Raw genomic sequence first — 26,194 nt, forward strand, 5'->3', positions numbered from 1 at the left:
TAGCCTTGACTAGATGGACCTTATTGGCAAAGCAATATCTCTGCTTTTTAATATGCTATCTAGGTTGGTCATAACTTTTCTTCCAAAGGAGTAAGCATCTTTTAATTTCATGGCTGCAGTCACTCTCTGCAGTGATTTTGAAGGGCCCCCCCCAAAAAAAAGTCTGACACTGTTTCCACTGCTTCTCCATCTATTTCCCATGAAGTGATGGGACCAGATGCCATGATCTTCATTTTCTGAATGTTGAGCTTTAAAGAACTTTTCCACTTTCCTCTTTCACTTTCATCAAGAGGCTTTTTAGTTCCTCTTCACTTTCTGCCATAATGGTGGTGTCATCTGCATATCTGAGGTTACTGATATTTCTCCTGGCAATCTTGATTCCAGCTTGTGCTTCTTCCAACCCATTGTTTCTCATGATGTACTCTGCATATAAGTTAAATAAGCACGGTGACAATATACAGCATTGACATACCCTTTTCCTATTTGGAACCAGTCTGTTGTATGTCCAGTTCTAACTGTTGCTTCCTGACCTGCATATAGGTTTCTCAAGAGGCAGGTCAGATGGTCTGGTATTCCCATCTCTTTCAGAATTTTCTACAGTTTATTGTGATCCACACAGTCAAAGGCTTTGGCATAGTCAATAAAGCAGAAATTGATGTTTTTCTGGAACTCTCTTGCTTTTTCTATGATCCAGCGGATGTTGGCAATTTGATCTCTGGTTCCTCTGCCTTTTCTGAAACCAGCTTGAAGATCTGGAAGTTCACGGTTCACGTATTGCTGAAGCCTGGCTTGGAGAATTTTGAGCATTACTTACTAGTGTGTGAGATGAGTGTAATAGTGCAGTAGTTTGAGCATTCTTTGGCATTGCCTTTCTTTGGGATTGGAATGAAACCTGACCTTTTCCAGTCCTATGGTCACTGCTGAGTTTTTCAAATTGAAATATTGAATGCAATATTTTCAAATTTCATATTGAATGCAGCACTTTCACAGCATCATCTTTCAGGATTACTCAACCATAAAAAGGAAAACATTTGAGTCAGTTCTGATGAGGTGGATGAACATAGAACCTATTATACAGAGTGAACTGAGTCAAAAAGAGAAAAATAAATATCATGTTCTAACGCATATATATGGGACCTAAAAAAATGCTACTTAAGAATTTATTTACAGGGCAGCAATGGAAGAACAGACATATACAATATACTTACAGATGTGGGAAGAGGGGAGGAGAGGGTGTGATGCATGGCAAGAGTTACATGGAAAGAGTAACTTAGATTACCATATGTGAAATAGACAGCCACGGGGAATTTGCTGTATGGCTCAGGAAACTCAAACAGGGCCTCTGTATCAACCTAGAGGGGTGGAATGGGGTGGGAGATGGGAGGGAGGTTCAAAAGGGAGGGGAATATATGTATGCCTATGGCTGATTCATGTTGAGGTTTGACAGAAAACAACAAAATTCTGCAAAGCAATTATCCTTCAATTAAAAAATTAATTAATTTTTAAAAGGTGCTCAATCTCATAGTTAAGCAGGAAAATGCACATTTACAGTATGATAAAATGCTACTTTATACCTCTTGGATTTGACTGGACAGTCTTAAATTACCTAATAATACCAGGTACTGACAGGATGTGAATCAAAGAAAACTCTTATAAATTATAGCAGGAATGTAAAACTGTTTGAAAACTATTTAGTATTAAATATGTACTACAACCCAGGATAACTGTGATATTGAATGGTTTGCCTTGGAGACGAACAGAGATCATTCTGTCGTTTTTGAGATTGCATCCAAGTACTGCATTTCGGACACTTTTGTTGACCATGATGGCTACTCCATTTCTTCTGAGGAATTCCTGCCTGAAGTAGTAGATATAATGGTCATCTGAGTTAAATTCACCCATTCCAGTCCATTTTAGTTCGCTGATCCCTAGAATGTCGACGTTCACCCTTGCCATCTCTTGTGTGACCACTTCCAATTTTCCTTGATTCATGGACCTGACATTCCAGGTTCCTATGCAATATTGCTCTTTATAGCATCGGATCTTGCTTCTGTCACCAGTCACATTCACAACTAGGTATTATTTTTGCTTTGGCTCCATCCCTTCATTCTTTCTGGAGTAATTTCTCCACTGATCTCCAGTAGCATATTGGGCACCTAATGACCTGGGGAGTTCCTCTTTTGGTATCCTATCATGTTGCCTTTTCAGTTATCCAAGTCTATGTCACAACCAGTAACGCTGAAGAAGCTGAAGTTGAACGGTTTTATGAAGACCTATAAGACCTTTTAGAACTAACTCCCAAAAAAGATGTCCTTTTCATTATAGGGGACTGGAATGCAAAAGTAGGAAGTCAAGAAACACCTGTAGTAACAGGCAAATTTGGCCTTGAAATGCGGAATGAAGCAGGGCAAAGGCTAACAAATTTTTGCCAAGACAATGCACTGGTCATAGCAAACACCCTCTTCCAACAACACAAGAGAAGACTCTACACGTGGACATGACCAGATGGTCAACACTGAAATCAGATTGATTATATTCTTTGCAGCCAAAGATGGAGAAGCTCTATACTGTCAACAAAAACAAGACTGGTAGCTGACTGTGGCTCTGATCATGAACTCCTTATTGCCAAATTCAGACTGAAATTGAAGAAAGTAGGGAAAACCACTAGACCATTCAGATATGACCTAAATCAAATCCCTTATGATTATACAGTGGAAGTGAAAAATAGATTTAGGGGCCTAGATCTGATAGAAAGAGTGCCTGATGAACTATGGAATCAGGTTTATGACATTGTGCAGGAGACAGGGATCAAGAACCATTCCCATGGAAAAGAAATGCAAAAAAGCAAAATGGCTGTTTGAGGAGGCTTTACAAATAGCTGTGAAAAGAAGAGAGGCAAAAAGCAAAGGAGAAAAGGAAAAATATAAGCATCTGAATGCAGATTTCCAAAGACGAGCAAGAAGAGAAAAGAAAGCCTTCTTCAGCAAGCAATGCAAAGAAATAGAGGAAAACAACAGAATGGGAAAGACTAGAGATCTCTTCAAGAAAATTAGAGATACCAAGGGAACATTTCATGCAAAGATGGGCTCGATAAAGGATAGAAATGGTATGGACCTAACTGAAGCAGAAGATATTAAGAAGAGGTGGCAAGAATACACAGAAGAACTATACAAAAAAGATCTTTATGACCAAGATAATCATGATGATGTCATCACTAATCTATAGCCAGACATCTTGGAAAGTGAAGTCAAGTGGGCCTTAGGAAGCATCACTACGAACAAAGCTAGTGGAGGTGATGGAATTCCAGTTGAGCCGTTTCAAATCCTGAAAGATGATGCTGTGAAAGTATGCACTCAATATGCCAGCAAATTTGGAAAACTCAGCAGTGGTCACAGGACTGGAAAAGGTCCGTTTTCATTCCAATTCCAAAGAAAGGCAATGCAAAAGAATGCTCAAACTACTGCACAATTGCACTCATCTCACATGCTAGTAAAGTAATGCTCAAAATTCTCCAAGCCAGGCTTCAGCAATATGTGAACCGTGAACTCCCAGATGTTCAAGCTGGTTTTAGAAAAGGCAGAGGAACCAGAGATCAAATTGCCAACATCTGCTGGATCATGGAAAAAGCAAGAGAGTTCCAGAAAAATATCTACATCTGCTTTATTGACTATGCCAAAGCCTTTGACTATGTGGATCACAAGAAACTGTGGGAAATTCTGAAAGAGATGGGAATACCAGACCACCTAACCTGCCTCTTGAGAAATCTGTATGCAGGTCAGGAAGCAACAGTTAGAACTGGACATGGAACAACAGACTGGTTCCAAATAGGAAAAGGAGTATGTCAGTGCTGTATATTGTCACCGTGCTTATTTAACTTATATGCAGAGTACATCATGAGAAACACTGAACTGGAAGAAACACAAGCTGGAATCAGATTGCCGGGAGAAATATCAATAATCTCAGATATGCAGATGACACCACCCTTATGGCAGAAAGTGAAGAGGAGCTAAAAAGCCTCTTGATGAAAGTGAAAGAGGAGAGCGAAAAAGTTGGCATAAAGCTCAACATTCAGAAAATGAAGATCATGGGATCTGGTCCCATCACTTCATGGGAAATAGATGGGAAAACAGTAGAAATGGTGTCAGACTTTATTTTTTTGGGCTCGAAAATCACTGCAGATGGTGACTGCAACCATGAGATTAAAAGAGGCTTACTCCTTGGAAGAAAAGTTATGAGCAACCTAGATAGCATATTGAAAAGCAGAGACATTACTTTGCCGACTAAGGTCCGTCTAGTCAAGGGTATGGTTTTTCCTGTGGTCATGTATGGATATGAGAGTCGGACTTTGAACAAAGCTGAGCAGTGAAAAATTGATGCTTTTGAACTGTGGTGTTGGAGAAGACTCTTGAGAGTCCCTTGAACTGCAAGGAGATCCAACCAGTCCATTCTGAAGGAGATCAGCCCTGGGATTTCTTTGGAAGGAATGATGCTAAAGGTCAAGCTCCAGTACTTTGGCCACCTCATGCGAAGAGTTGACTCATTGGAAAAGACTCTGATGCTGGGAGTGATTGGGGGCAGGAGGAGAAGGGGACAACAGAGGATGAGATGGCTGGATGGCATCATGGACTCGATGGACGTGAGTCTGAGTGAACTCCGGGAGTTGGTGATGGACAGGGAGGCCTGGTGTGCTGCGATTCATGGGGTCACAAAGAGTCAGACATGACTGAGCGACTGAACTGAACTGAACTGAACAACCCAGGAAATCCACTTCTAGATAGTATACAAAATAGAAAAGCATCATCCATATACATAAACAGACATATTGAAAACAGTATTACTTATAAAAGTAAAAATTGTCATCAGAAGGTGAAAATGATAAATTTATGTCAACTATCACACAGCAATAAATATTAGTGAACCAGAGTGACATATAACAAGATGATTCATTCTCATAGACATAACGTTGTTTTCTTCAAAATCCAAAGAAAGTGGCAAAAGAATTCAAACTGCATAATATCATTTTTGTAAAAGTTAAATTACCAAAGCAATGTAAAACTAGTCTTAGTGAAAGGGCATGAAATTTATTAATGTACAAATAAATACAAAAATTTAGGAATGGGGTTGCCTCTGTGGGGTGAGGGAAGAAGAGGTAAAGGAATGGCAGAGGAAGCTTCAGTCTTAATCAATCATATTGTCCTTCTTAAAAGAGATGCACGATTCATACATCAGTGTTCACTGTAATTTGTATATCATAAATATGCAATTAATGTTTAAAATAAAAAGTAATTATCCAAATGCATTAAATGTAACAATAACCCTTCTCTTTCACTAGAATTAGACTGTTAATCTGAGAGATTAGTTTCACAGTAAGGCCATCTAACAAATGAATTTGAAGAAGAATCTAATGACTCCCACTTCCTGCTCAGTGCTTCTCCCTGTTTTTCAAAAACTAACAGCCCTCCGTACCCATATGGTTCCCCACTAATGTTGATCCTGTCATACCAAGCTCCAGGAACTCTGAGCTCTTCAGATCTACATCCCCATACATAAAAATTTAACATTTTTAAAATTCCAATAAGAACCAATATCTAATTAAGTTAGATATTAGATAAGATATTAAACATTAAGATATTAAGATACATAAGTGGTTTTTGTTTAAATCAGGAATTGCCAAGCAACTTCTCTAAAACCAGGCCTCTAAAGAAAGTTATTAGAAAGATAGTTGACACCTGACAGTTAATATCACCATATGTCTTTTATTGGTCCTGCGTTTCCTGGACACAGATTATCATCTCAAAAATTTTAGTAGTGAGTCAAAGGAGTTGATTAACAGTTTATGAAATTTTATGGATTTAATATTTAGCCATTGATAGATGTAATCTGAATAGCTAATCTATTAAAACTGCTTTGATCTAATTTTGGAGTTGTTAATGTTTTGGAATTGGATCTCTGCTTGAGCAACAGCCTAAGGATATTCAGCATTCATCTTTCTCCAGTGTTCCGACAGTCATCTGCATTTCCAGAGGGTTGATGACAGGGCAACTTGGAGTTTTAGGACAAGCATCCGCATTTGCATTTCAATAGTTCCATAATTCTATGGAACTATTGAAATCTCCTCAGTATGCTTCATTGTTTAAATAGTGAAGGTGGCCAAAATTTGTTCAAGATTCATAAATCTTAGGAAAAAGTTGAATCATGGTATTCAAGGCTCATTCTACAGAGAACACTTCCTTCTATTTTTTTTTTAATGCTAAAATAGTGTTTGTTAAAACCCATAGGCGTTGCATCACACCTGCTCGTATTTAAAATGATTTATCCATTTGAACCTCTAGAGTCTGAAATCAAGGTTCTATGATATGACAAAGAGGAAAAGAGTACATATGTCTTGAAATATATTACAGAGGTATCATCAATTTTTAGTTTGGGGTTTCAAAAATATCTTTCTCCTCATTGTATGCATCTTAAATTGCTTCAGTCATGTCCTACTCTTTGATAACCTATGCACTGTATCCCACCTGGCTTCTCGGTCCATGGGGATTCTCTAGACAAGAATACTGGAGTGGTTGCTATTTCCTTCTTCAGCGGATCTTTCTGACCCAGAGATGGAACAAGCGCCTCTTATGTCTCCTGCATTGGCAAGTGGGTTCTTAACCACTAGTGCCACCTGGGAAGCCCTTCTCCTCATTCAGTTCAGTTCAGTTGCTCAGTTGTGTCCGACTCTTTGTGACCCCATGAATCCCAGCACGCCAGGCCTCTCTTTCCATCACCAACATCCGGAGTTCACTCAGACTCATGGCCATTGAGTCCGTGATGCCATCCAGCCATCTCATCCTCTGCCGTCCCCCTCTCTTCCTGCCCCCAATCCCTCCCGGCATCAGAGTCTTTTCCAATGAGTTAACTCTTCGCATCAGGTGGCCAAAGTACTGGAGTTTCAGTTTTGGCATCATTCCTTGCAAAGAAATCCCAGGGCTGATCTCCTTCAGAATGGACTGGTTGGATCTCTTTGCAGTCCAAGGGACTCTCAAGAGTCTTCTCCAACACCACAGTTCAAAGGCATCAATTCTTCAGCGCTCAGCGTTCTTCACAGTCCAACTCTCACATCCATACATGACCACTGGAAAAACCATAGCCTTGACTAGACGGACATTAGTCGGCAGAGTAATGTCTCTGCTTTTGAATATGCTGTCTAGGTTGGTCATAACTTTTCTTTCAAGGAGTAAGCGTCTTTTAATTTCATGGCTGCAATCACCATCTGCAGTTATTAGAAGGGGACAATTTTGTTTTTATTTAAGAAAACAGTTCCACTTAACACATGGTATATAATTTCTTTGGTTACCTATTTGCAATGATCTTAAGTTTCCTCATAATTGGCTGCGATTTTACATACAGAATTTTTTTGTAAAATATTTTGGTAAAAGGGAGTTAAATCCTGGAGTTAAAATAAGAAATTCTGAGTTCAGGTGCAGGGCAATTGGGTACATTTCTGAGATGAGCCTTGTGCCCTTCCAATAAGTGTGGGAAAATATTGTCCACTAAACAGTTTTAGGAAATGATTGAATAATGGATATATGTGAAAGTTATGTGCAAACTGCATCCAAAAGAACTGCAAACCTATAACAGTATTGATACAGCTGTATAATTGTTGTGTGAGGTTATTTATTTATTTTTAGATTTTCAATTGTAACCTAAAAATTTTCATATCACTGTCCAGCTGAAACACTGAGATGTGGCATATGTTTATAAGAATAAAACTGTGGGTGAAAAAGCAGAGCCCTAGAGAGCTCAATTCAAAAATTTGCTTTTTTGAGGGGGTTTAGGATTGGGAACTCATGTACACCTGTGGCGGATTCATGTCAATGTATGGCAAAACCAATACAGTATTGCAAAGTAAAATAAAGTAAAAATAAAAATTAAAAAAAAATTTGTCCTTAATTTTTTTTTTTGTTTGTTTCCTTGCCCTTTCAGAACCCTTTCTTGGTGGTGTTTTATAACTCACTTTTAAAATGACCTGGCTTTTAAAAATATGCTTTTATTCCTTTTTCCTTTTACATGCAAATAATATGATACACTGGAAAGTTATCCTTAAAAGTCACCCCTCTTTCATGGCCCAGGTAAAGTGGAAAATAATCATTTTTGGTACTCTGCTGATTAGGTGTCAATCTCCCAAGTCTCTTCCTAGACAACCCTTAGCAGCCGGAAAAGATGGCTTTTGACCTTGAAGATTTTAGTATTGCAAATCCAAGAATATGAGCAAATGCATTTTCTTTTTAGTAAACTGTGAATTTGCATCCACTGGAGTGCCATCTGAACATCATGACGTCTACTGTATTAGCGATGTAGAGAGATGAAGGGACATTCTCACTTATCATGAGGAAACGAAAAGCTTATAGCCCCTGTAATCCAAGAAAAGGAAAAAAAAATGATTTCAGGATGATAAATCTTATTTTAAAGAGAGAATTGACCTGTTGGGTTCAGAGAATAAAAGAGAAGTCTAAATATAGCACCAGCCTCGTCAATAGGGGTTTCTTAACATATTGCTCCTTTGGGGAGTTTAAAGACGTGTGAGACTTTATATGTCTGTGTGTGCCTTTACGTGAGAGAGGAGATGAATGTGCCTGAGTGTGAGAATGCGTGTTCCTGGCCTGAGGAGAGGGGATGGAAGCGTGAAGGGTGGTTGGAAAACCCCTTCTAATTTTGTGCACACCCAGGGCAGCCACCCGGGCCCCAGAAGGAGAAGGGAACTCGAGAGCAGGCACAAAGGTCGTTGCCTTGACTGATGTGAAGAGACTGAACCGCTAGCAGAGACTTTTCTCCTTGGCAGCCAACAACCTGCAGCCGGAAGGCGGGGGGGGGGGAGGAAACCCCGAGGAGGCGCTCCCGGGCGCCTCTTTGCTGAGATAGCAGGAGCGGCAGCCTGCGGAGCCACCGGCGCAGCGTCACCGAGCCGGTGCGGATGCGGGGCGCTCGGGAAGGCGCAGAGGCCCGGAGGCGCTGGTGCGGCGGAGTCGCCCGCGCTGCAGGACGCCGCGCCGGGGCCGCCGGAGCGCCACGGGCCGGTTGAGCTGCAGGAAGAGCCGGCGGCCGCGCGCTGCCCGGAGGCGCCGTGCCTCGAGCACCTGCTTGAAGCCCAGCGGGCGATTGAAAGACCCCGGAGAGCTCGACCAGTCGTCCCGTTCTTTACAAAAAACAGCCAGAGCCGGGAGAAGGCAACCATTTCAGTACTCCACGGGACTGGGAATTTGCTTCTCACAATTTGGGGGAGCCCGAGTAGAGGTCAGAGGGGCAGGAGAGGATCCCGAAAAGGAGCCGAGGACTGTGAAAGTGGTCACCCCCTTCCCTATTGCTGGAAAATCTCCTTGACAGGTTTTAGCACTTTGAGGCTGCTGCAGCTGGTGTCGTCGGAAAAGGGGGTGGGAAAAATAAGAGAGGGGGCGGGGAGATCAGGGAGACAGCCAAGAGCCAGGAGCAGCGCCTCCTCGACTGCCAATCCAGGCACCTGTGCACCAAGCCACTGCACCGAGGAGGACCCCACTCCGGGAGAACCCCGGGCTTGAAGCCACGGACAGTCAGCCCCTGCGCAGCGAGTTCTCACCGGAGGGACCTGCACCCGCCCACTCCACCGTCGCCTGCAGCCGCGGGAGCGCACTGCCCCTCCGAACCGCCCGCTGCTTCCTGGGTCCCCGGGGATCCTCGCCCAGGAGAGGCGCGGCAGCGGGCACGGGGTTTTACGGAGTTGGGTGCAAGATTCGCCTCTTTGGCTCGTCTCTTCTCCTCCCAGGATTTATTGTCTGTGGAGCCTTCTGGGGTGGGGAGGGAGCTGCGCCTCCGCCACCGCCGCGGCCGCCTCTGCTGCTGCGGTCGCTAGCGCGGCGCGCAAGGCAGGCGGAAGCTGGGGAGTGGATGCGCTCCTGCCTCCCCCGCCAGCGCTTCGGGCTTCCCCTCGGCCGCTTCCCGCGGAAACCTCTCCAGCTGTCCACCTGAAGGGCACCAGCATCATGGTCTAACGTGGCAGCTGCCTGGAATCCCCGCTTTCTCCTTCTCTTCTCCTCCTTCACCCCTCCTCTCCTCCGAGGTCCCTCGTGCCCACTCTACTGCGGACCCCGGACACTTTAAGGAATAACCCTCGGCAGCTGCACGATTCACTTTCTCCGGAACCTCATGGGCAGTTTCTCCCGCCGGCGATGTGAGTAGGATAATATTGCTCCGGGGCCAAGGGGGTCGCGGGGGCCTCGCCGCTTGTGGCCTCAGCGACAGTGAGCGCCCTAGGTGAGGGACCCAGGTGGCCGACGGAACGGGGGTGGGGGTTAGGAGAACCCGAGCCTTCAGCGCTCCCTGGGAGCTGCTCGCCCGCTGGCCCGCGGAGGTGGCGAGGATGTGGTAGATTGCGGGGCATTTAGAATCGCGTGCTTGCTGTTGCGGGTGCTGGGGAGTGCCAAGTGGCCTGGGCTGGCGGGTGAGCTTAAAGGGTTACATATTGCGAAAAGGAAGGCAAAGAGCGATTTTGGGTGCTGGTGCTGAGACCGACGATTGAGGTTGAGGTTGATCACAGTTCTTTATTATCTGAATATCTCCAGTCAGCTTTTTCCGGAGGTGTCTGAAGGATGAAGCGCTCCTTTGATATTGGTTCTCTGTCTCTCTCTTTCTCTCACACACACACTTGTGGCAGGTCACGTTTGTCCCTTTATCTTAAAAGCTATAGTATTACTGTGTGATGCCTATTTGTTTGAAAAATATAATTAGAAGACCTTTATGCCATTGGGAACTGAAGGGATAGGGTGGGGTTTTGGGGAGGGGATGAAGGGGAAGAAAGAGTATAAAAGACTGGAGGACCAAAAGAAGTAGGGGAGCGATGGAGCGAAGCCCTTCTTCCCGGGAGTCAGGGAAAGCGATGTCTCCTTCCCCTAAGCTCAACAACTCCAGCCCACACATCTCCTTTGTGTTGCTCGGAGAAGCTGGTGAAGCAGCGCTATTCCCAATCCCAGCGCTGGGCCCCCTTCAGCATCTTGCATCCTTCTTTCAGTCATTAAGGATGCAGGACTAGTTTTGGGTCCTACGTGGAAAGAGGGAGGAAAGCACATTAGCATCAGGGTAATAATAGCACCTTAGCTCACGGACAATTAAATCGGGTGCCAAAGGTTCTCCTGTCTTTACAGTTTGCAGAGTCAAGAATGGGAATAGGGGATGGGACTTTTACAGAATGTCTTTTTAAATAGTATGACTTCATGATAATGGAGATAGCTGCAAAACTGCCTTATTATAATACTTCTTGGCCATCAGGTCTGCATAAAGGACCCGCCTCCGCCCTCTCCCTTACTGTCTCCTCCCCATCAAGTCACAAAGCGAGAGGGCTGGGCGAGAGGGCGCAGCGCCAGGCAGAGAAGGGAAGGGGTCACTTTCACAACTCCCAGGAATCGGCTTCAAAAAGGAACCATCTGCGACTCCCACGACTCCCACGTTCCTTTCGAACTTCTTCAAAAGAAATTAGAAAACGGGGGAGGGCAGGGTGCGCTCAGTGAGACACGATCTTCCACCTGCTCTTTTCCATTACTTTCCCAATACACTTTCAACACAGAATTCACCTGCAGTGGTAACTGGGTCACCACGTAAATGTGTACCTGTGTACGTTGAAATGTGGTTCTCTTGGTAGATAAAAAGCAATTCATAAGTGAGCATATTTTAACGTGGGTAAAATTTCTAAGCACCATAGAGATTTTATAGCGTGGGCGAGAAGAGTGCATTCCAGCGAAAGCAGGACACGTGATCTCCAGCGGGAGAGATACAGTATTAGGAACTCGGTTTTCTTTGTTCCTGACTGAGCCTATGAGATGCTCAGCATCCCTATTGCTTAAACCCTCCTGTAAAACGGAAAAATAATAAAGTTGATGAGGGAGAGCCTAGAATGTGGGGAAGCACAAGTAGATACCTGCGAAGGGATTGAACCTTCTGCTTCGCCACCACCTCTCCTATTTTCCTGCCCACCTTCCACCCACCCAGCTCCTCGCCGCCGCTAGCCCCCTATTTAAAAGTGAGACCTTCCTTCCGGGAGACGTAGCGGAAAAGTTCCCCAGGCCCTGTACACGTGGGTTCTCTAGCGCCTCAGAACCTGCTGCGTTTCTCAACAGATTCTGCCACCTCCCCAGTCCAAGTGTCACGCCTCCATCCAGGCGTCTTGAGCTGACTTCACAGACTCTTAAGAGAACCTCCAGGGGATTTTGGGCAAAAGGCAGTAGAGCAGAGTCTGTTCCTTGCTTCTTGGAAACCGTTGAGAAAGTAGGAATGTAGGAATGATTTTATTTTTCCTTAAAAATAAGGCATAAGACCAAAGTATGTCGAGAGTGATGTTTAGTGATGTTTGCATTTGGACGCCCAGGAAGTGTATCATCAGGCCTGTGGAATGTCCTGAGGTGTGATTATTTATTAATTTAATGGAATTAGAATTTGTTCTAGACCCACAATTAGTTCTCCGACTTGGAGATTTCTTATTTCATTTTTCACTCCATGTTTTATAAGCGATCTTACTGGGTCGAAGTTTTTTAAAATGTGGGTTATTTCTGTACTGTGTTGCATTGCATCATACTAATATGTTGGTAAGGAAAGCAGAGTCAATTTCCATGGCATATTATGAAGTGAAAGTTCTTTATGCATTTTTAAAAAGACTTGACTGTCCAAGAAAAGATGTGTACTTCCATGGCAACCCTTACATTCCCCATCACGTGTGCCTGCACATTTGCAGCTTCAGAATTAGAAACCACTTCCTAAAGAAATAAACCTGTTTCTGTTACAGTAGCCATGTTTTATTCTGAATTTTAGGGCTGCTTTAGGCTGGCATTAAAATTTTCTCAACTAAAATCCCATTTCACTTTTGTTTATAAGCTTTAAATTCTTCTGCTTCCTTTATAAAATTCAAAACGTAGCTTGAAGTGTTTTGCGTGTCTGTATTTTGGTGTGTTTTTTATTTTTTAAAGATTGCAAAGATGGAAATTAATATCACTGAATTTTTAGCGATTATAAAGTCATTAAATGACAGTATTATCCACATAGTGTTAATTCTCAGAGCATTTCTTAGATCTCTCTCATTTGCAGTTTGTAGTCCATGGTAATACTTGATGTAAAAACCTAGTTTTTTTTTTAATGACTTAAAATAGTCACCTTTTTAAAACACTTGAAAATTTGAAGATATGTTGATGTATCAAAATTACACCTATTTTTACTATAATTTTATCTTTTGATGACTTTTGCTTCAATATGAGTGGATCCCTCATTCGATGATATTATCATTTCATTTTATACCCAAATTAACAGAGTACACAAAGAGTAATCAACTACTACTAAATTACCATCTGAGTTATTTCTGGATCCTTGTTCCCTTTTTTTCCTTTACATAAATTATTTCATATTTTTTGGAAAATTTCTCATTTAGAGAACATGTGCCATTTGTTGAGTATAATAATTAATAAAAGACAAAAAGACATTACTTGTTTGGGTCTCTCCAGTAACAATGGCTGCTTTGTAGAGTATCATCCACATTTCTTTTTGACTGGGTCTAGTCAGTCACGTGAATTTGCAAGATGACTTTGGGGGAAACATTAATTCACATCTATGACAAAAAACAGACCTTCAGTTTGTGCCAAGCCAGCTGACCAGTAAGTGATTCATATCTCCAAGGAAGAACATACTGAAGATGATTCTGGGATCTTCCTAGAACCTTGACATTTTTCTCTTTGAAGCTCTTTACTACATCAGTATTCAATAGAGGGTTTTTAATGCCTCAGGATTAGGGAATTTTAGTATCAAGCAGCAGTTTGACCATATAGTGTTGCTATTAAATTATACTCTGAGGGACTACAAAATCAGAAAAGAGATTCCTAGATGATAGGTTTTGTACATATGTTTAAAATATTGATTCGTGAATTGTCAATGAAAACTCAGATTTAAAAGTGGTACCATAAGTCAGCAATATTTGGAAAATGATGGCCATAAATCAGTAATATTTTCCCTTTACAAAGTTTTTAACCATGTTTTGTGAATCAGGCTTTAATCATTAGAAATATTCATGTTTTTATAGAAAATACTCTAATGAATTATCCTGAGATAGTGAAAGAAAATTAAGAAAACCAAATGTATTATACTTCCAAAATTAACATGTGATTTGGTAATACAAACAAGTCTCCTTTAATGCTGAAAATAGAAGTAGTGATAATTCCTAATTTATAATTCTAATACATAGCAAATAATAAGACAGATGGTACCTTTTAGAGGAGTGCAACATAAACTTTTTGGTACAAGTCAGGTTTTCCATAGTAGTGTGTGTGTGTATACGTGGTTATATGTAGTGATGGAATATGCTTTTAAGGTATGCTATTTAAATAAGAAATATATTTCTTTCCTATTTTGGAATTAATTGATATGCTTAAAATTCACGAGCTTTTGTGCCCAAGAGCCAACCCTGATCGTCTGGCTTCTCTTAACATACTGCATAATTACAGTAACAGCTACCAGTTCCTAAGTCAGGTGCTTATTTCCAGATAATCTTTAAAGAAGCAATATTATCACCATTTGAAAAATTAGAATGTTTAGATTCAAAGACAGAAGTGATAAGTTCATGTCACAAAGCTATTAAATAGAAAGTGATGAAGATTTAAATTCAGATTTGTCTCCTGTACCTTTTCCTCCATACCATGTCTTCTCCCTCATAGGCGAAAAGTGGTGCTTGTTAAATAACTGAAATCTGTAGGTCATTGAATTATTTCCTAATGAATAAAGAAAACAATATTTTGAAACAGCTTTTCAAAGTTATCAACATATATGGCAATAATGTACCACATTACTTTTGTGGTCATCTTTTAATATTGGTATAGGAAATGCTGCTGCTTGTCTTCCTGGCATAATTAACTCATGACAGAAACATTTAATAAACTCGTAGAACCTGTCATATAAAAGCTCATTAAGGAAGTTTTCAATAAAGCAATTTTGGGTCAATAGCTGTCATATCTACTTTGAAACAGTGATGATATATTTGATATATAAATCCCTAGAGAGGTATCATGTATGCTATTTAAATTATTAACCATAACAGAAAAATTATCATTTGTCATTCAATGACACATGAAAAACTATTAAATAAATTTAATAACCCAAAGATTTCCTACATATACTCCCTTTCATTATATGGTTTACTGCTTGATAAATTACTTAAAAATCTCTATACAATAATATTATTTTACTTTAATAAACATGGAAGCAATAGTATTTATCAGAGATGAAGTATTAAAATTTATATTAGCATTGGCATGATCTGTTTAAATATTTTAATACTAGAATAGATACTTAACATTGTTTAAAGACTTCACTTTCCTCTTTCTTAGTGAGGCAGTTTCTTCAGTTACATCAGTATATTTTTGCTGTACATCAAGTTCAGTACTTTGAGAACATCTTTAACCTTAGGTAATAGTGATACTGGGGCCAAGGTGATAGAATAACAAATTTATTAAGAACATGGGAATTTCAGGATACGTGTGTGTGTGTGTGTGTATGTGTGCAGAGAGAGAGAATTAAATTTTGTGCTCTTCAAGAAGTAAGACAGTATAAGAAGAAATGAGAAGCTATAGGTTTCAATTATACAATACAGATGAGGTAGGTGACCTGAAAAGAAAAATACTGATAGTGTAAGTACAATCATTGTGAGATTTTCACAGGGAGAAAGAAAAGAAAGTGGTACTGTGGAATACAGAGCTAACAGAGAAAAAGATGTGAAAAACAGTCTAAGAAAGCTATTTGACTTAATTCCCCAAGAAGAAAAAATAAGCTTTTATGCTATTATGATATTGAAAGATATAAAGATATATTTGTGTAGTGGAAAAATATTTTATAGATGGCTGTCTGCATTATCAAATTATTTGCTAATGGAAGAAAAGGCAGGGAATGAACCTTATTGAAATAGTGCCTAAATGTTATGAGGGTATTTGTTGCACTAAAAAGGTGAGTAATGGACACAAAGCTAAAATGTGTCAGCTGAATTTAAAGGATTAATGTAATGCAAATGGTGTAGCTAAAATAACTTAACAGTGTAAATAACAGACTTCTTAAATGTTAACTGATTAAGGGTTCTGCATCCAGTACATTCACCATTGCACTTCTTACTGTGAGTAGGCAACCTACAGAGTTATGAAGGATGGAGATGTATCTCAAACCTCATAGTGTTAGCACTGACAACACATTGAATATTTACTCTGTGTCATTCTGAGTCAATGTAACTCAAGGCGTGAAAAAATGTTCTTCCCTACTTCAAGTGTAATTAATTTCTTAAGGCAATTATAAAAGCTATTGTAATTAAATCAAATACCTATTTCAGCTTCCATGATTGTTAAATATTAGCAGTGTCCTTAGGGTAATATAATATTGTTGAACATCGAGCATACCACACACATACACATATAGCTGTAATTGCTCTATTTTATAATATGTACTCTCACATAGCTGTCATCTTACTATCTCATGAGTTCATAACTTTTCAGAGATGGAAAAGACTTTAGAGGGTCTTATTTTACAAAAGAGGAAACTAAGTACAGATAAGTTTGCCTTCTTGTACAAGGTTACACATATGTTGGTGAGAGAAACAAATAGAGCCAGAGCGCTTCACTCCCAACTTCTGCCACTAAAACCATACCCTTGGACCACTTAAGTTTTTACACCTTAGCAAAGGAAAATAGGGAAAAGAACCTTAATCTGATAAATTAGGTTCATGAAGTCAGCCAACAAGATGACCCACCCAAGATACACTTCTTTCTCATTTTATTTTGGCCTGAGGTTTCATTTGGCCTAAGTGTTTTGGACAATTGCCTTATCTTTCCATTTTGATTTGACTGTCTAGGCAGTTTAATTCTATACATTTAACATCTATGAAGTATTCTATTTTTAAAAAGTTACCATTATTTAAGAAATATGGAATTAATTTCACTAACATTAAAGTTTTGATACTATATTCTTTTTAATGAAAGTTAAAAATGTTCTTTAAAATTACTGATCTATTTAGAATAATGCCAACTAAATATCAGATAATGGAAAACGTTCAATTCCTTTTAAATGAATTAATTTCCTTCTAAATTTGCTAATTACATTAAAGCATTAATCAATGATTTTTCTTACCAAAAATCAATAATTCCTTAAAGTAAGGTTAGGCATTTCTGTAAAACATTGCCTTGAATATTGATTAGGAAAGATTTTTGATCAGGAAAGCAAAATATGATACAGCTAGAACATTTAAAAGCATATTCATTTCTATTAATTTTTTTGCATTACAAATTATATTTTGAAGGGCCTTTTGAAATAATAAGTTCCCTCTTGCTGCTAAATATCTGTTTATCTGTTATGTTATGACTGTTATGACTTTAAAGAAAGGAATTCTCTGTTCTTTCATGAGACAAATTTGAAACAAATGTTCTTGTTTAATGCTTTCTCTAATGCTTAAATTCTGAATCCATTTTATCTAGAATCTTCAGTTATTGGGAAACTTAAGGCAAGTGTTTTTGAACCTACTACAAAGCATATTAACAACAACTATAAAATATTTTTGAAATTATGATGTACAGCCTTTCCTGGTAGCTCAGTCTGTAAAGAATCTGCCTGCAGTGCAGGAGACCCAGGTTCGATCCCTGGGTGGGGAAGATCCCTTGGAGAAGGAAATCACAAACCACTCCAATATCCTTGCCTGGAAAATCCCATGGACAGAGGAACCTTGTGGGCTGCAATCCATGGGATTGCAGAGTTGGGCATGACTGAGCGACTAACACTTTCACTTAAAATATGTATTTGGCTTATATAAAGGCATATAGAAATATCTACAAACAAACATTTATTTAGCAAGATGTACTTAATAGCCACATCTAATAACTATTTTAAAGACAAATGAAATTTCTTAGTATAGCAATAATATTTAAAACTGAAGAAAAAATTAGTGACTAAAGTAGTTCATTACCTATCAGTAGATTAGCTATGCTTTTCATTTGTGGAATGGATCATATTCATGCCAGCTTTCAGTGTACTGTTCTGGGACTCGTGGGTGTGATAGAACGGAACATATTTCTGTATCTGTGAATATAATCCCACACAACATTTTACATGACAAAATCTGAATGTCCTAAGACTGGGTGTTAAAGATAAGACAAGATGCCAACCTTTATCCGTCCAGGGTTTGAACTACCTTCATATTAATACATGTTTTATCTTACAAAGTATCCAGTGCTATTTAAAGAGAAGCTATTTAGACAGGTACTAGAAGAAGTGAGGGTGTTTTGTGTTTGCTTCTTTGCTTGCTAGCTTGCTTGTTTTCTTACTTGCTTGCTTTTTCTATCTCGATAAAACTAAGGTTTGCTTTCTGCAGACAAAATGCAAGCTGCTGAAATAAACATAGTAAGCCAAAGTGGGAAATGAACAAGGGAAGAGGTGCAATGGTGATGTACTTTTGGACTTTGGTGTAGAAAGAAACTACTAGAACTGCAACACATATTTATTTTCTATATAAAAATTATGAAGAAAAATAAGCTTTATTAATGCTTATTAATATAGTTACTAAATAATTATGAAGAGTTAATAAATATATTAATTAATAGATGGGTGTATGCTCATTTACAAAAATATATTGGAAAAACTAGGAAGATGTGTGATTGAGAATGCATTTGTCTTAAAGTCTAAAATGTGCTAATGAATAAAAAGAGCACTGTTTGTATTAAGTGTTTAATGTTTGTTTTTTCTAAATACAATTGTCTATATATTGAACTCAGTCCTCGGTACACTCTATATGCATCCCATTCTAAATACACTCCCTGAGCCAAGCCCAGGGTGCTCAGTCACTCAGGCATGTCCGACTCTTTGTGACCCTATAGACTGTAGCCCACCAGGCTCCTCTGTCCATGGAATTATTCAGGCAACAATACTGGAGCAGGTTGCAATTTCCTTCTCCAGGAGATCTTCCTGACCCAAGGATCAAACCCACGTCTCCTGCATCTCCTGCATTGACCAGTGGATTCTTTACCAGGGAGCCACCTGGGAATCCCATATATCTTCTCTACATGTATTAGTATAAATTCAGCTGTGAATACATGGTATAATGCCGACTGCGAATGAAATAATATCAGTCCCTTTGCAGTCAGTCTTGTGGATGTACTTGTCACCCCTTTTGGCTCTGCATGTGACTAAGGCAGCCCCAAACCTTAAGGGTACATGTCTTCTTTACACATGTAAATTTATCCATGATTTTTAGAACGGAATATATTCTTAATCTTCTTTTTTCAGATAGAATTTCTTTGTATGATAATGTGTGAAAATAAATAGGAAGGCCGAAAAAGAAAGTTGAATTTGGATTCTAGGAATATGAATGAATATATTCTTGTCTTAAATGTCACTTAATGTTTTTAATATTGTTAATAATAGGTAAAATGGTATATTTTGGTATAAAAAGTAGAACATTTTAACGCGTCAAGAGTTATAGTCTAGTGGGCTCACAGTATAAAACTAATATAATAGTTTCCAGTATTCATACCGAAAAGGAAGACAACAAAAACTCTATGATGCTACTTAAAAAGTTTTATACTCTTCTAGGTCTGAGACAAGTGAGAAATTTGTCCTTAAGCTGAGTAAAGATTACTGTTATGTTGGTACCTTCTTTTTTAGAGAGCCTAGTCAAATGAAAATATATAGACAACAATAATGAAACTTTAGAGTTCTTTGGTAATCTTTTAAAAAAGAAAAAGATCAAACCTTTAACCTTCAACTTACGTGATTTGTGAGATCACCCAGTTCAGTTCAGTTCAGTCGCTCAGTCGTGTCCTACTTTTTGCGACCCCATGAACCGCAGCACACCAGGCCTCCCTGTTCCTCACCATCTCCCGGAGTTCACTCAGACTCACGTCCATTGAGTCCGTGATGCCATCCAGCCATCTTATCCTCAGTCGTCCCCTTCTCCTCCTGCCCCCAATCCCTCCCAGCATCAGGGTCTTTTCCAATGAGTCAACTCTTCCCATGAGGTGGCCAAAGTACTGGAGTTTCAGCTTTAGCATCATTCCTTCCAAAGAAATCCCAGGGTTGACCTCCTTCAGAATGGACTGGTTGGCTCTCCTTGCAGTCCAAGGGACTCTCAAGAGTCTTCTCCAACACCACAGTTCAAAAGCATCAATTCTTCAGCGCTCAGCCTTCTTCACAGTCCAACTCTCACATCCATACATGATCACTGGAAAAACCATAGCCTTGACTAGACGGACCTTAGTCGGCAAAGTAATGTCTCTGCTTTTCAATATGCTATCTAGGTTGGTCATAACTTTTCTTCCAAGGAGTAAGCGTCTTTAATTTCACGGCTGCAGGCACCACCTGCAGTGATTTTGGAGCCCAAAAAATAAAGTCTGCCACTGTTTACACTGTTTCCCCATCTATCTGCCATGAAGTGATGGGACTGGTTGCCATGATCTTATTTTTCTGAATGTTGAGTTTTATGCCAACTTTTCCACTCTCCTCTTTCACTTTCATCAAGGCTCTTTAGTTCTTCTTCACTTTCTGCAATAAGGATGGTATCATCTGCATATCTGAGGTTACTGTTATTTCTCCCGGCAATCTTGATTCCAGCTTGTGCTTTATCCAGCCCAGTGTTTCTCATGATGTATTCTGCATATAAGTTAGATAAGTAGGGTGACAATATACAGCCTTGGTGTACTTCTTTCCCGATATGGAACCAGGCTGTTGTTCCATGTCCAGTTCTAACTGTTGCTTCCTGACCTGCATTCAGATTTCTCAAGAGGCAGGTTAGGTGGTCTGGTATTCCCATCTCTTTCAGAATTTTCCATAGTTTCTTGTGATCCACACAGTCAAAGGCTTTGGCATAGTCAATAAAGCAGAAATAGATGTTTTTCTGGAACTCTCTTGCTTTTTCCATGATCCAGCGGATGTTGGCAATTTGATCTCTGGTTCCTCTGCCTTTTCTAAAACCAACTTGAACGTCAGGGAGTTCACGGTTCACATATTGCTGAAGCACCCAAGATCGCTCTAAACTGGTCTTTCAGGGATTCTTCAAAATGTGAATATGCACCATTCTTAGCTTCCTTAAGTAATTGTTCAAGTGGCTTTCTCCAGAACTAGCACACTTGATTTTTTATTGCCAGCAAATTAGTTCACAGCATAATGCAGAAAAAATGCATGTTATGTGAATGAATGGTTTCACTTATCCCTTGAATGTCTCCGACTCTAGCAGCCTGTAGTGTGGTTCCTCTGGGTTTCTTCTTCTCTTCCCTTTTTGAGACTATCATAGGATTTAATTTTCCAGTCTCTCTTTGCATTAGGCTGTCATGTGACTTACTTAGGCCAATGCCACAGGAGCTAAAATTGAGGAGTACCTTTTTGGAGTAGAAGTATTTATGGCCTAGTGCACTATTTGCTCTTCTCCTCTAATAGCAATTTTAGCACGTGTGTCATGATGAGGACTCCATCAGCCTGGTCTCTGAACAACTGCACTAAGTAAAGTCATCCCTTTTAATATGTAGCATGGGCAAGAGTAAATGTGTTCTGTTAAGATTTAGGGGAGTTATTTGTTACTAAATTTAACCTAGCCTTTCCTTCCTTTCACATTCATTGAGTGAAATTCTATCGAAAGAATCCTGATGTCCATTTTATGGTATCACAATTGCAGGGCTGTTATATGGACATGCCTCTAGTTTACATTTTAATATAATAATGTACTCTATTTTATGATTGATGAAAATTATAATTAAAAACTATGTTTAAAAGATACAAAATAAATCTACTTGAGACATTTTTATATGCTTAAAGCACTTTGACTTTCTCAGTTTGTTATTTTATGTGCTTACATATTTTGATATACCCAAAGTCTAAAAACTCCGATATTCTTATACAACACAGCAGCAGCTCCCCTGATTCATAACAAATTGAAGAAACCAGAAAGATACATATGTGTTCATTCTATAGCTTGTTGGGAGGATACTTGTAATTGAAAAAACTCTACCATGTCTACTAGAATCTGCAATATTTTCGTAATTTAGTACATTCTACCCAAGTTCACGCATCTGTTCATTCATCTATTCTAAATATCTATTGTGCTGTTACTCCACACCATGCCCAGTGCTTGGCGAGACTGATTACAAGTTGACTCCTGTCTTTAGGGCACTTACAGCCAAATGGGTTAGACAATATTAAAAAAACTAACCATTCTGGAAATATACAACTTCAAGTTATTATAAGATCTAAGAAGAAAAAGACCAAAGTACTGAGAGTGAATATAATAAGGATCTGAGCAGGAGAAGGAGAATTTCTGATGAATTGATATTGAAATAAGATGCCTAAGATGATAGGAGTTAGCCAGGCGAGAAGGAGAAAGAGAATTCTAAGGTAAATGGTATACGCAAAGACTCTATGGCTGAAGAAGGGGGTACATTGGAGGGCAGTACGCAGTGTGGCTGAATGTTAGGGAACAGGGGGTGACTGGCATAATAAGAGGTGAAAAGTGAAAGTCCTGTCCAATTGTTTGGGACCCCATGGTCTCTACAGCCCATGGAATTCTCCAAGCCAGAATTCTGGAATAGGTAGCCTTTCCCTTCTCCAGGGGATCTTCCCAACCCAGCAATCAAACCCAGGTCCCCAGCATTGCAGGGATTCTTTACCAGCTGAGCCACAAGGGAAGCCCAAGAATACTGGAGTGGGTAGCCTATCCCTTCCCCAGTGGATCTTCCTGATCCAGTAATTGAACCGGGGTCTCCTGCATTGCTGGTGGATTCTTTGCCAACTGGGCTATCAGGGAAGCCCTATAATATGAGGTAGGCATGAACAAGATCATCTCAGAATTTATTGACCTGGTTAAGAATTTAAAATTTTTATTCTATATCCAGTGTGAAGTCATTAAGCATTTTTAAACAGAAGAGTGATCTGAACTTATTGATTTTTTAAGTGATCTCTTATGCTGCTTTTAAACTCACTACAAGAAAGTCAGAGAGGAAGTAGGGATTTATAAATTAGGAGATATTTACAGTAGATTGGGCAAGAGATTAGGGTATCTTGTGCTAGTATTTTAGTCATGGAAATGGAGAGAGGTGGATAGAAAAGTGAAGTATGCCCTGTAGAAGCTCTTATATTCTTTGTTAAACTGATAGTAGGAGAGAGCTAGAAAGAAAAAGTATGGAACTGAGGATTATTCCAAAATTTCTGATAGGAATAACTGGACACATAGAGATGTATTTTATTGTCTGAAGAATCCTACATAAGGAGCTAATCTATTCAGGCATAACTAGAACATTGACACTAATATTATGGAACCTGAATAACTGACATATTGAGGAAGCATGAATCAGCATGTCAATTTATAAACATAAACATCCCTATATAAAATTACTGGAAATGTAGTGAATACTTTTGTAGGGAAAATAATAAAAACCTCTTTTTTTTGTTTGTTTCTATTTTTTTATTTTTTTAATTTTAAAATCTTTAATTCTTACATGTGTTCCCAAACATGAAAGAAAAATATTTTTCAAATAAGTGATAATTGGGTACATTAGAATGATTCACTTGATATTGCTCTCTTGATTTCCTTCTAATTATTCTCTGGCAGGAAAAGAAAACACGAATGTGTATCCATTCCTTCTGAATACCAATTTCTTCCACCTCTTTCTGTTATGCTTTAATGTTTGGGAAGAACAATTTACTCCTGGTCCTTTTATATTGGGTTGTCTGAGATGAACAGAAGGCTGTTAACTGCTGATATATATTATTTTAAGCAACCCATCTGAAGCACTTCCTGCCCTCTTGTAGCCTTGTAGCTACCCAAGTAACCATACTGTGAAGTTCTCTGGGCAAGGCCACACACATCTGCAGATTATTACCTGAGCTGTCTCTTTCCTTGAGCCTTCCACACTTGTAATATCCTGATGCTAAGCTCTGTTAGTTCAGACACAGTGTAAATCACTGCCCAGAGAGTACATATGTTAAGAAAAATGATAATCTTTCATTTATGTACATATTTTGGATATATTATTTAGGAATGTGTTCAGCTGCAAGTAACCACAATTTGTAGCTTAACTGAATAAAATATTATTTTACCCTTTCTTCTAGTTACCATTTGCAGTGGTAACTAAAAATCCCAAAACATTTCAGTGGCTTACAACTACATATATTTATTTCTCACTTAACACAAGTGTGGAGCAGCAGCAACTCTGCTTGGCTCTGTCCACTCAGTCTTCTCATTCCAGCATCCAGGCTGAAGGGATGTGTTGTTCTCCTCGTGGAGGTCAGGAGCAAGAGACTGAACTGACCCACTCAAATTCAATGAAAGCTTCTGTTCACACATAGCACATTTTATGGTCATTCACATTCCATTGGCTAAAGCAGGCCATATAACTATAATCAAGGCTCAGTGATGCTTTTAGGAACTCTGACTCCTTCCACATCATTGCTTATGGCTTGGGTAGCATTCTTAGCATTTATATTTGAAAAGACTACTCCTTCCATAAGACAGCTGCCTTCAAGTGGATTGGCATCTAATAGAAGCAGTGGATATCAATTGTGAGTTCTCTCAGGTCTCTTCTTTATTTCTGCTCTCCTTTTTTCATAGCCAGCCTACAGATATGTTTGATACAGTAATACTTGTGAATATGTTTTGATTATTTATTTTTTGAGTTTAAATGTATTTTATAAATTTCTAAAATGCATTACTTTGGCTATGCCCTACTATTTCCATAACATAGCTATTACCCTACCATGGGGCACTTGAGTAAAATAACATTCATCTTGAAATTTAGATTAATAATAATTCAGTTTTAGTTTGGATAAACAGAATTTCTTATTTTTTCAAACACTGAAGCTTTAGCTATGAAGTAAAATTTTATTCTTTTATGAAAATCTGAAGGATCTATAGAGTGATTTAGATTTTAAGTATAGATATACTTTGGAACTCTCAGATAACTGATGCTTAAATATCAATTGACAAAACTATCATCTGAAATTCCCTTTAACGTTTCACAATCTTACATATTTTATTTTTATTCAGGTCTACTTTATCTAGGGCTTCCCAGGTGGCTCTATGATAAAGAATCTGCCTCCCAGTACAAAAGACATAGGTTCGATACCTGGGATGGGAAGAGCCCCTGCAGAAGGAAATGGCAACCCACTCCAGTATTCTTGCCTGGAGAATCCCATGGACAAAGGAGCCTAGTGGGCTACAGTCCATGGGGTTTGCAAAGAGTCAGACATGACATAGCCACTGAACAACAACAAAACACTTTATCTAGAGCTTTGATTTACAACCATTATTTATTTCATGAATCATATTTTCACAAAGAAAAAATTTTTTTTCTATTATGTGGAATTGGAAGTATTTCTGACTAAACTCTTCAAAAGTAAATATATAAGAGTATTTATGTTTTACCTTCTTTGGTGTTCTTTTAAAACCACTTGAACTTCTACTTTGAATAACAACACAGTCACCACTAGATCAATGATTTTCAAACAGTTTTGTAATCGTGGAAAGATTTTATCAAGTAAAATAGTACAAAAAACTCCAATGTATAAAACAGAGGCACGTAAGTTTGCTGTGTTTGAAAATCACTGTTTTATATTCAAGAATTATCAAATCAAAATATAGTTATTTTATAGTTTCTTATCTTTTGTTTTAACAGAAAAAACATTTTACCCTCAATTGGTGACATTTGAAGAAAATATAGACATTATTTCTTTTCAGTTACAGGTTACCAACAGAATTAGCATTGAGAAAAGTTATTTGAATTGTCTTATGCTCCAAACAGGATTGCATTGCATTAGCTCTTCCTTTTCCTTTTTTCTCTAATTGACAGAGGGCAATATCTGCACAATGACTCCTAGAGGGTTTCACTTTATCATACCAAATTATCAGTGTATATTCAAGACATCTCTCTGCAGGACAGAAAGGTATTTGGAACTGCCACTGTTGCCTCTTAATGAGTATCTTCTGTACTCAGCCAAATAAGTAAAATGGTAGTGAAAACACAACTCTAGGATAATTGGAGGTAGTCAGAAAGACTCATTTTGCTGAATATAGTTCATTAGTTTTGGCTTTAGCTTTGGTTTTTTATTTTGTCAGAGCTTAAGATCACTTACTTCCCTCATCCCAAATATCCTGTTGAGACTGATTGCAGATTTTGTGAAAGTCAGTTCCAAGATCAGCAAAACAGAG

General features: G+C 39.1%; 1 protein-coding gene across 3 annotated transcripts in view; it reads left to right on the plus strand.

Annotated features, from left to right (window-relative positions):
- Positions 1-8,854: 8,854 nt before the first annotated feature.
- LRRC7 (leucine rich repeat containing 7) overlaps positions 8,855-26,194 on the plus strand; it is a 615,708-nt gene continuing 598,368 nt past the window's right edge. Inside the window, exon 1 of one of the 3 annotated variants that reach the window (XM_069565050.1) lies at positions 8,855-10,183. In XM_069565050.1, the coding sequence (XP_069421151.1) occupies positions 10,182-10,183 (2 nt within the window). In that variant the 5' untranslated portion in view covers positions 8,855-10,181. The remainder of the gene's footprint in view (positions 10,184-26,194) is intronic. The other 2 variants (XM_069564900.1, XM_069564988.1) reach the window with 2 other exon arrangements.

Source organism: Ovis canadensis, chromosome 1 (genome assembly GCF_042477335.2).
Source record: "Ovis canadensis isolate MfBH-ARS-UI-01 breed Bighorn chromosome 1, ARS-UI_OviCan_v2, whole genome shotgun sequence".
Taxonomy (NCBI): domain Eukaryota; kingdom Metazoa; phylum Chordata; class Mammalia; order Artiodactyla; family Bovidae; genus Ovis; species Ovis canadensis.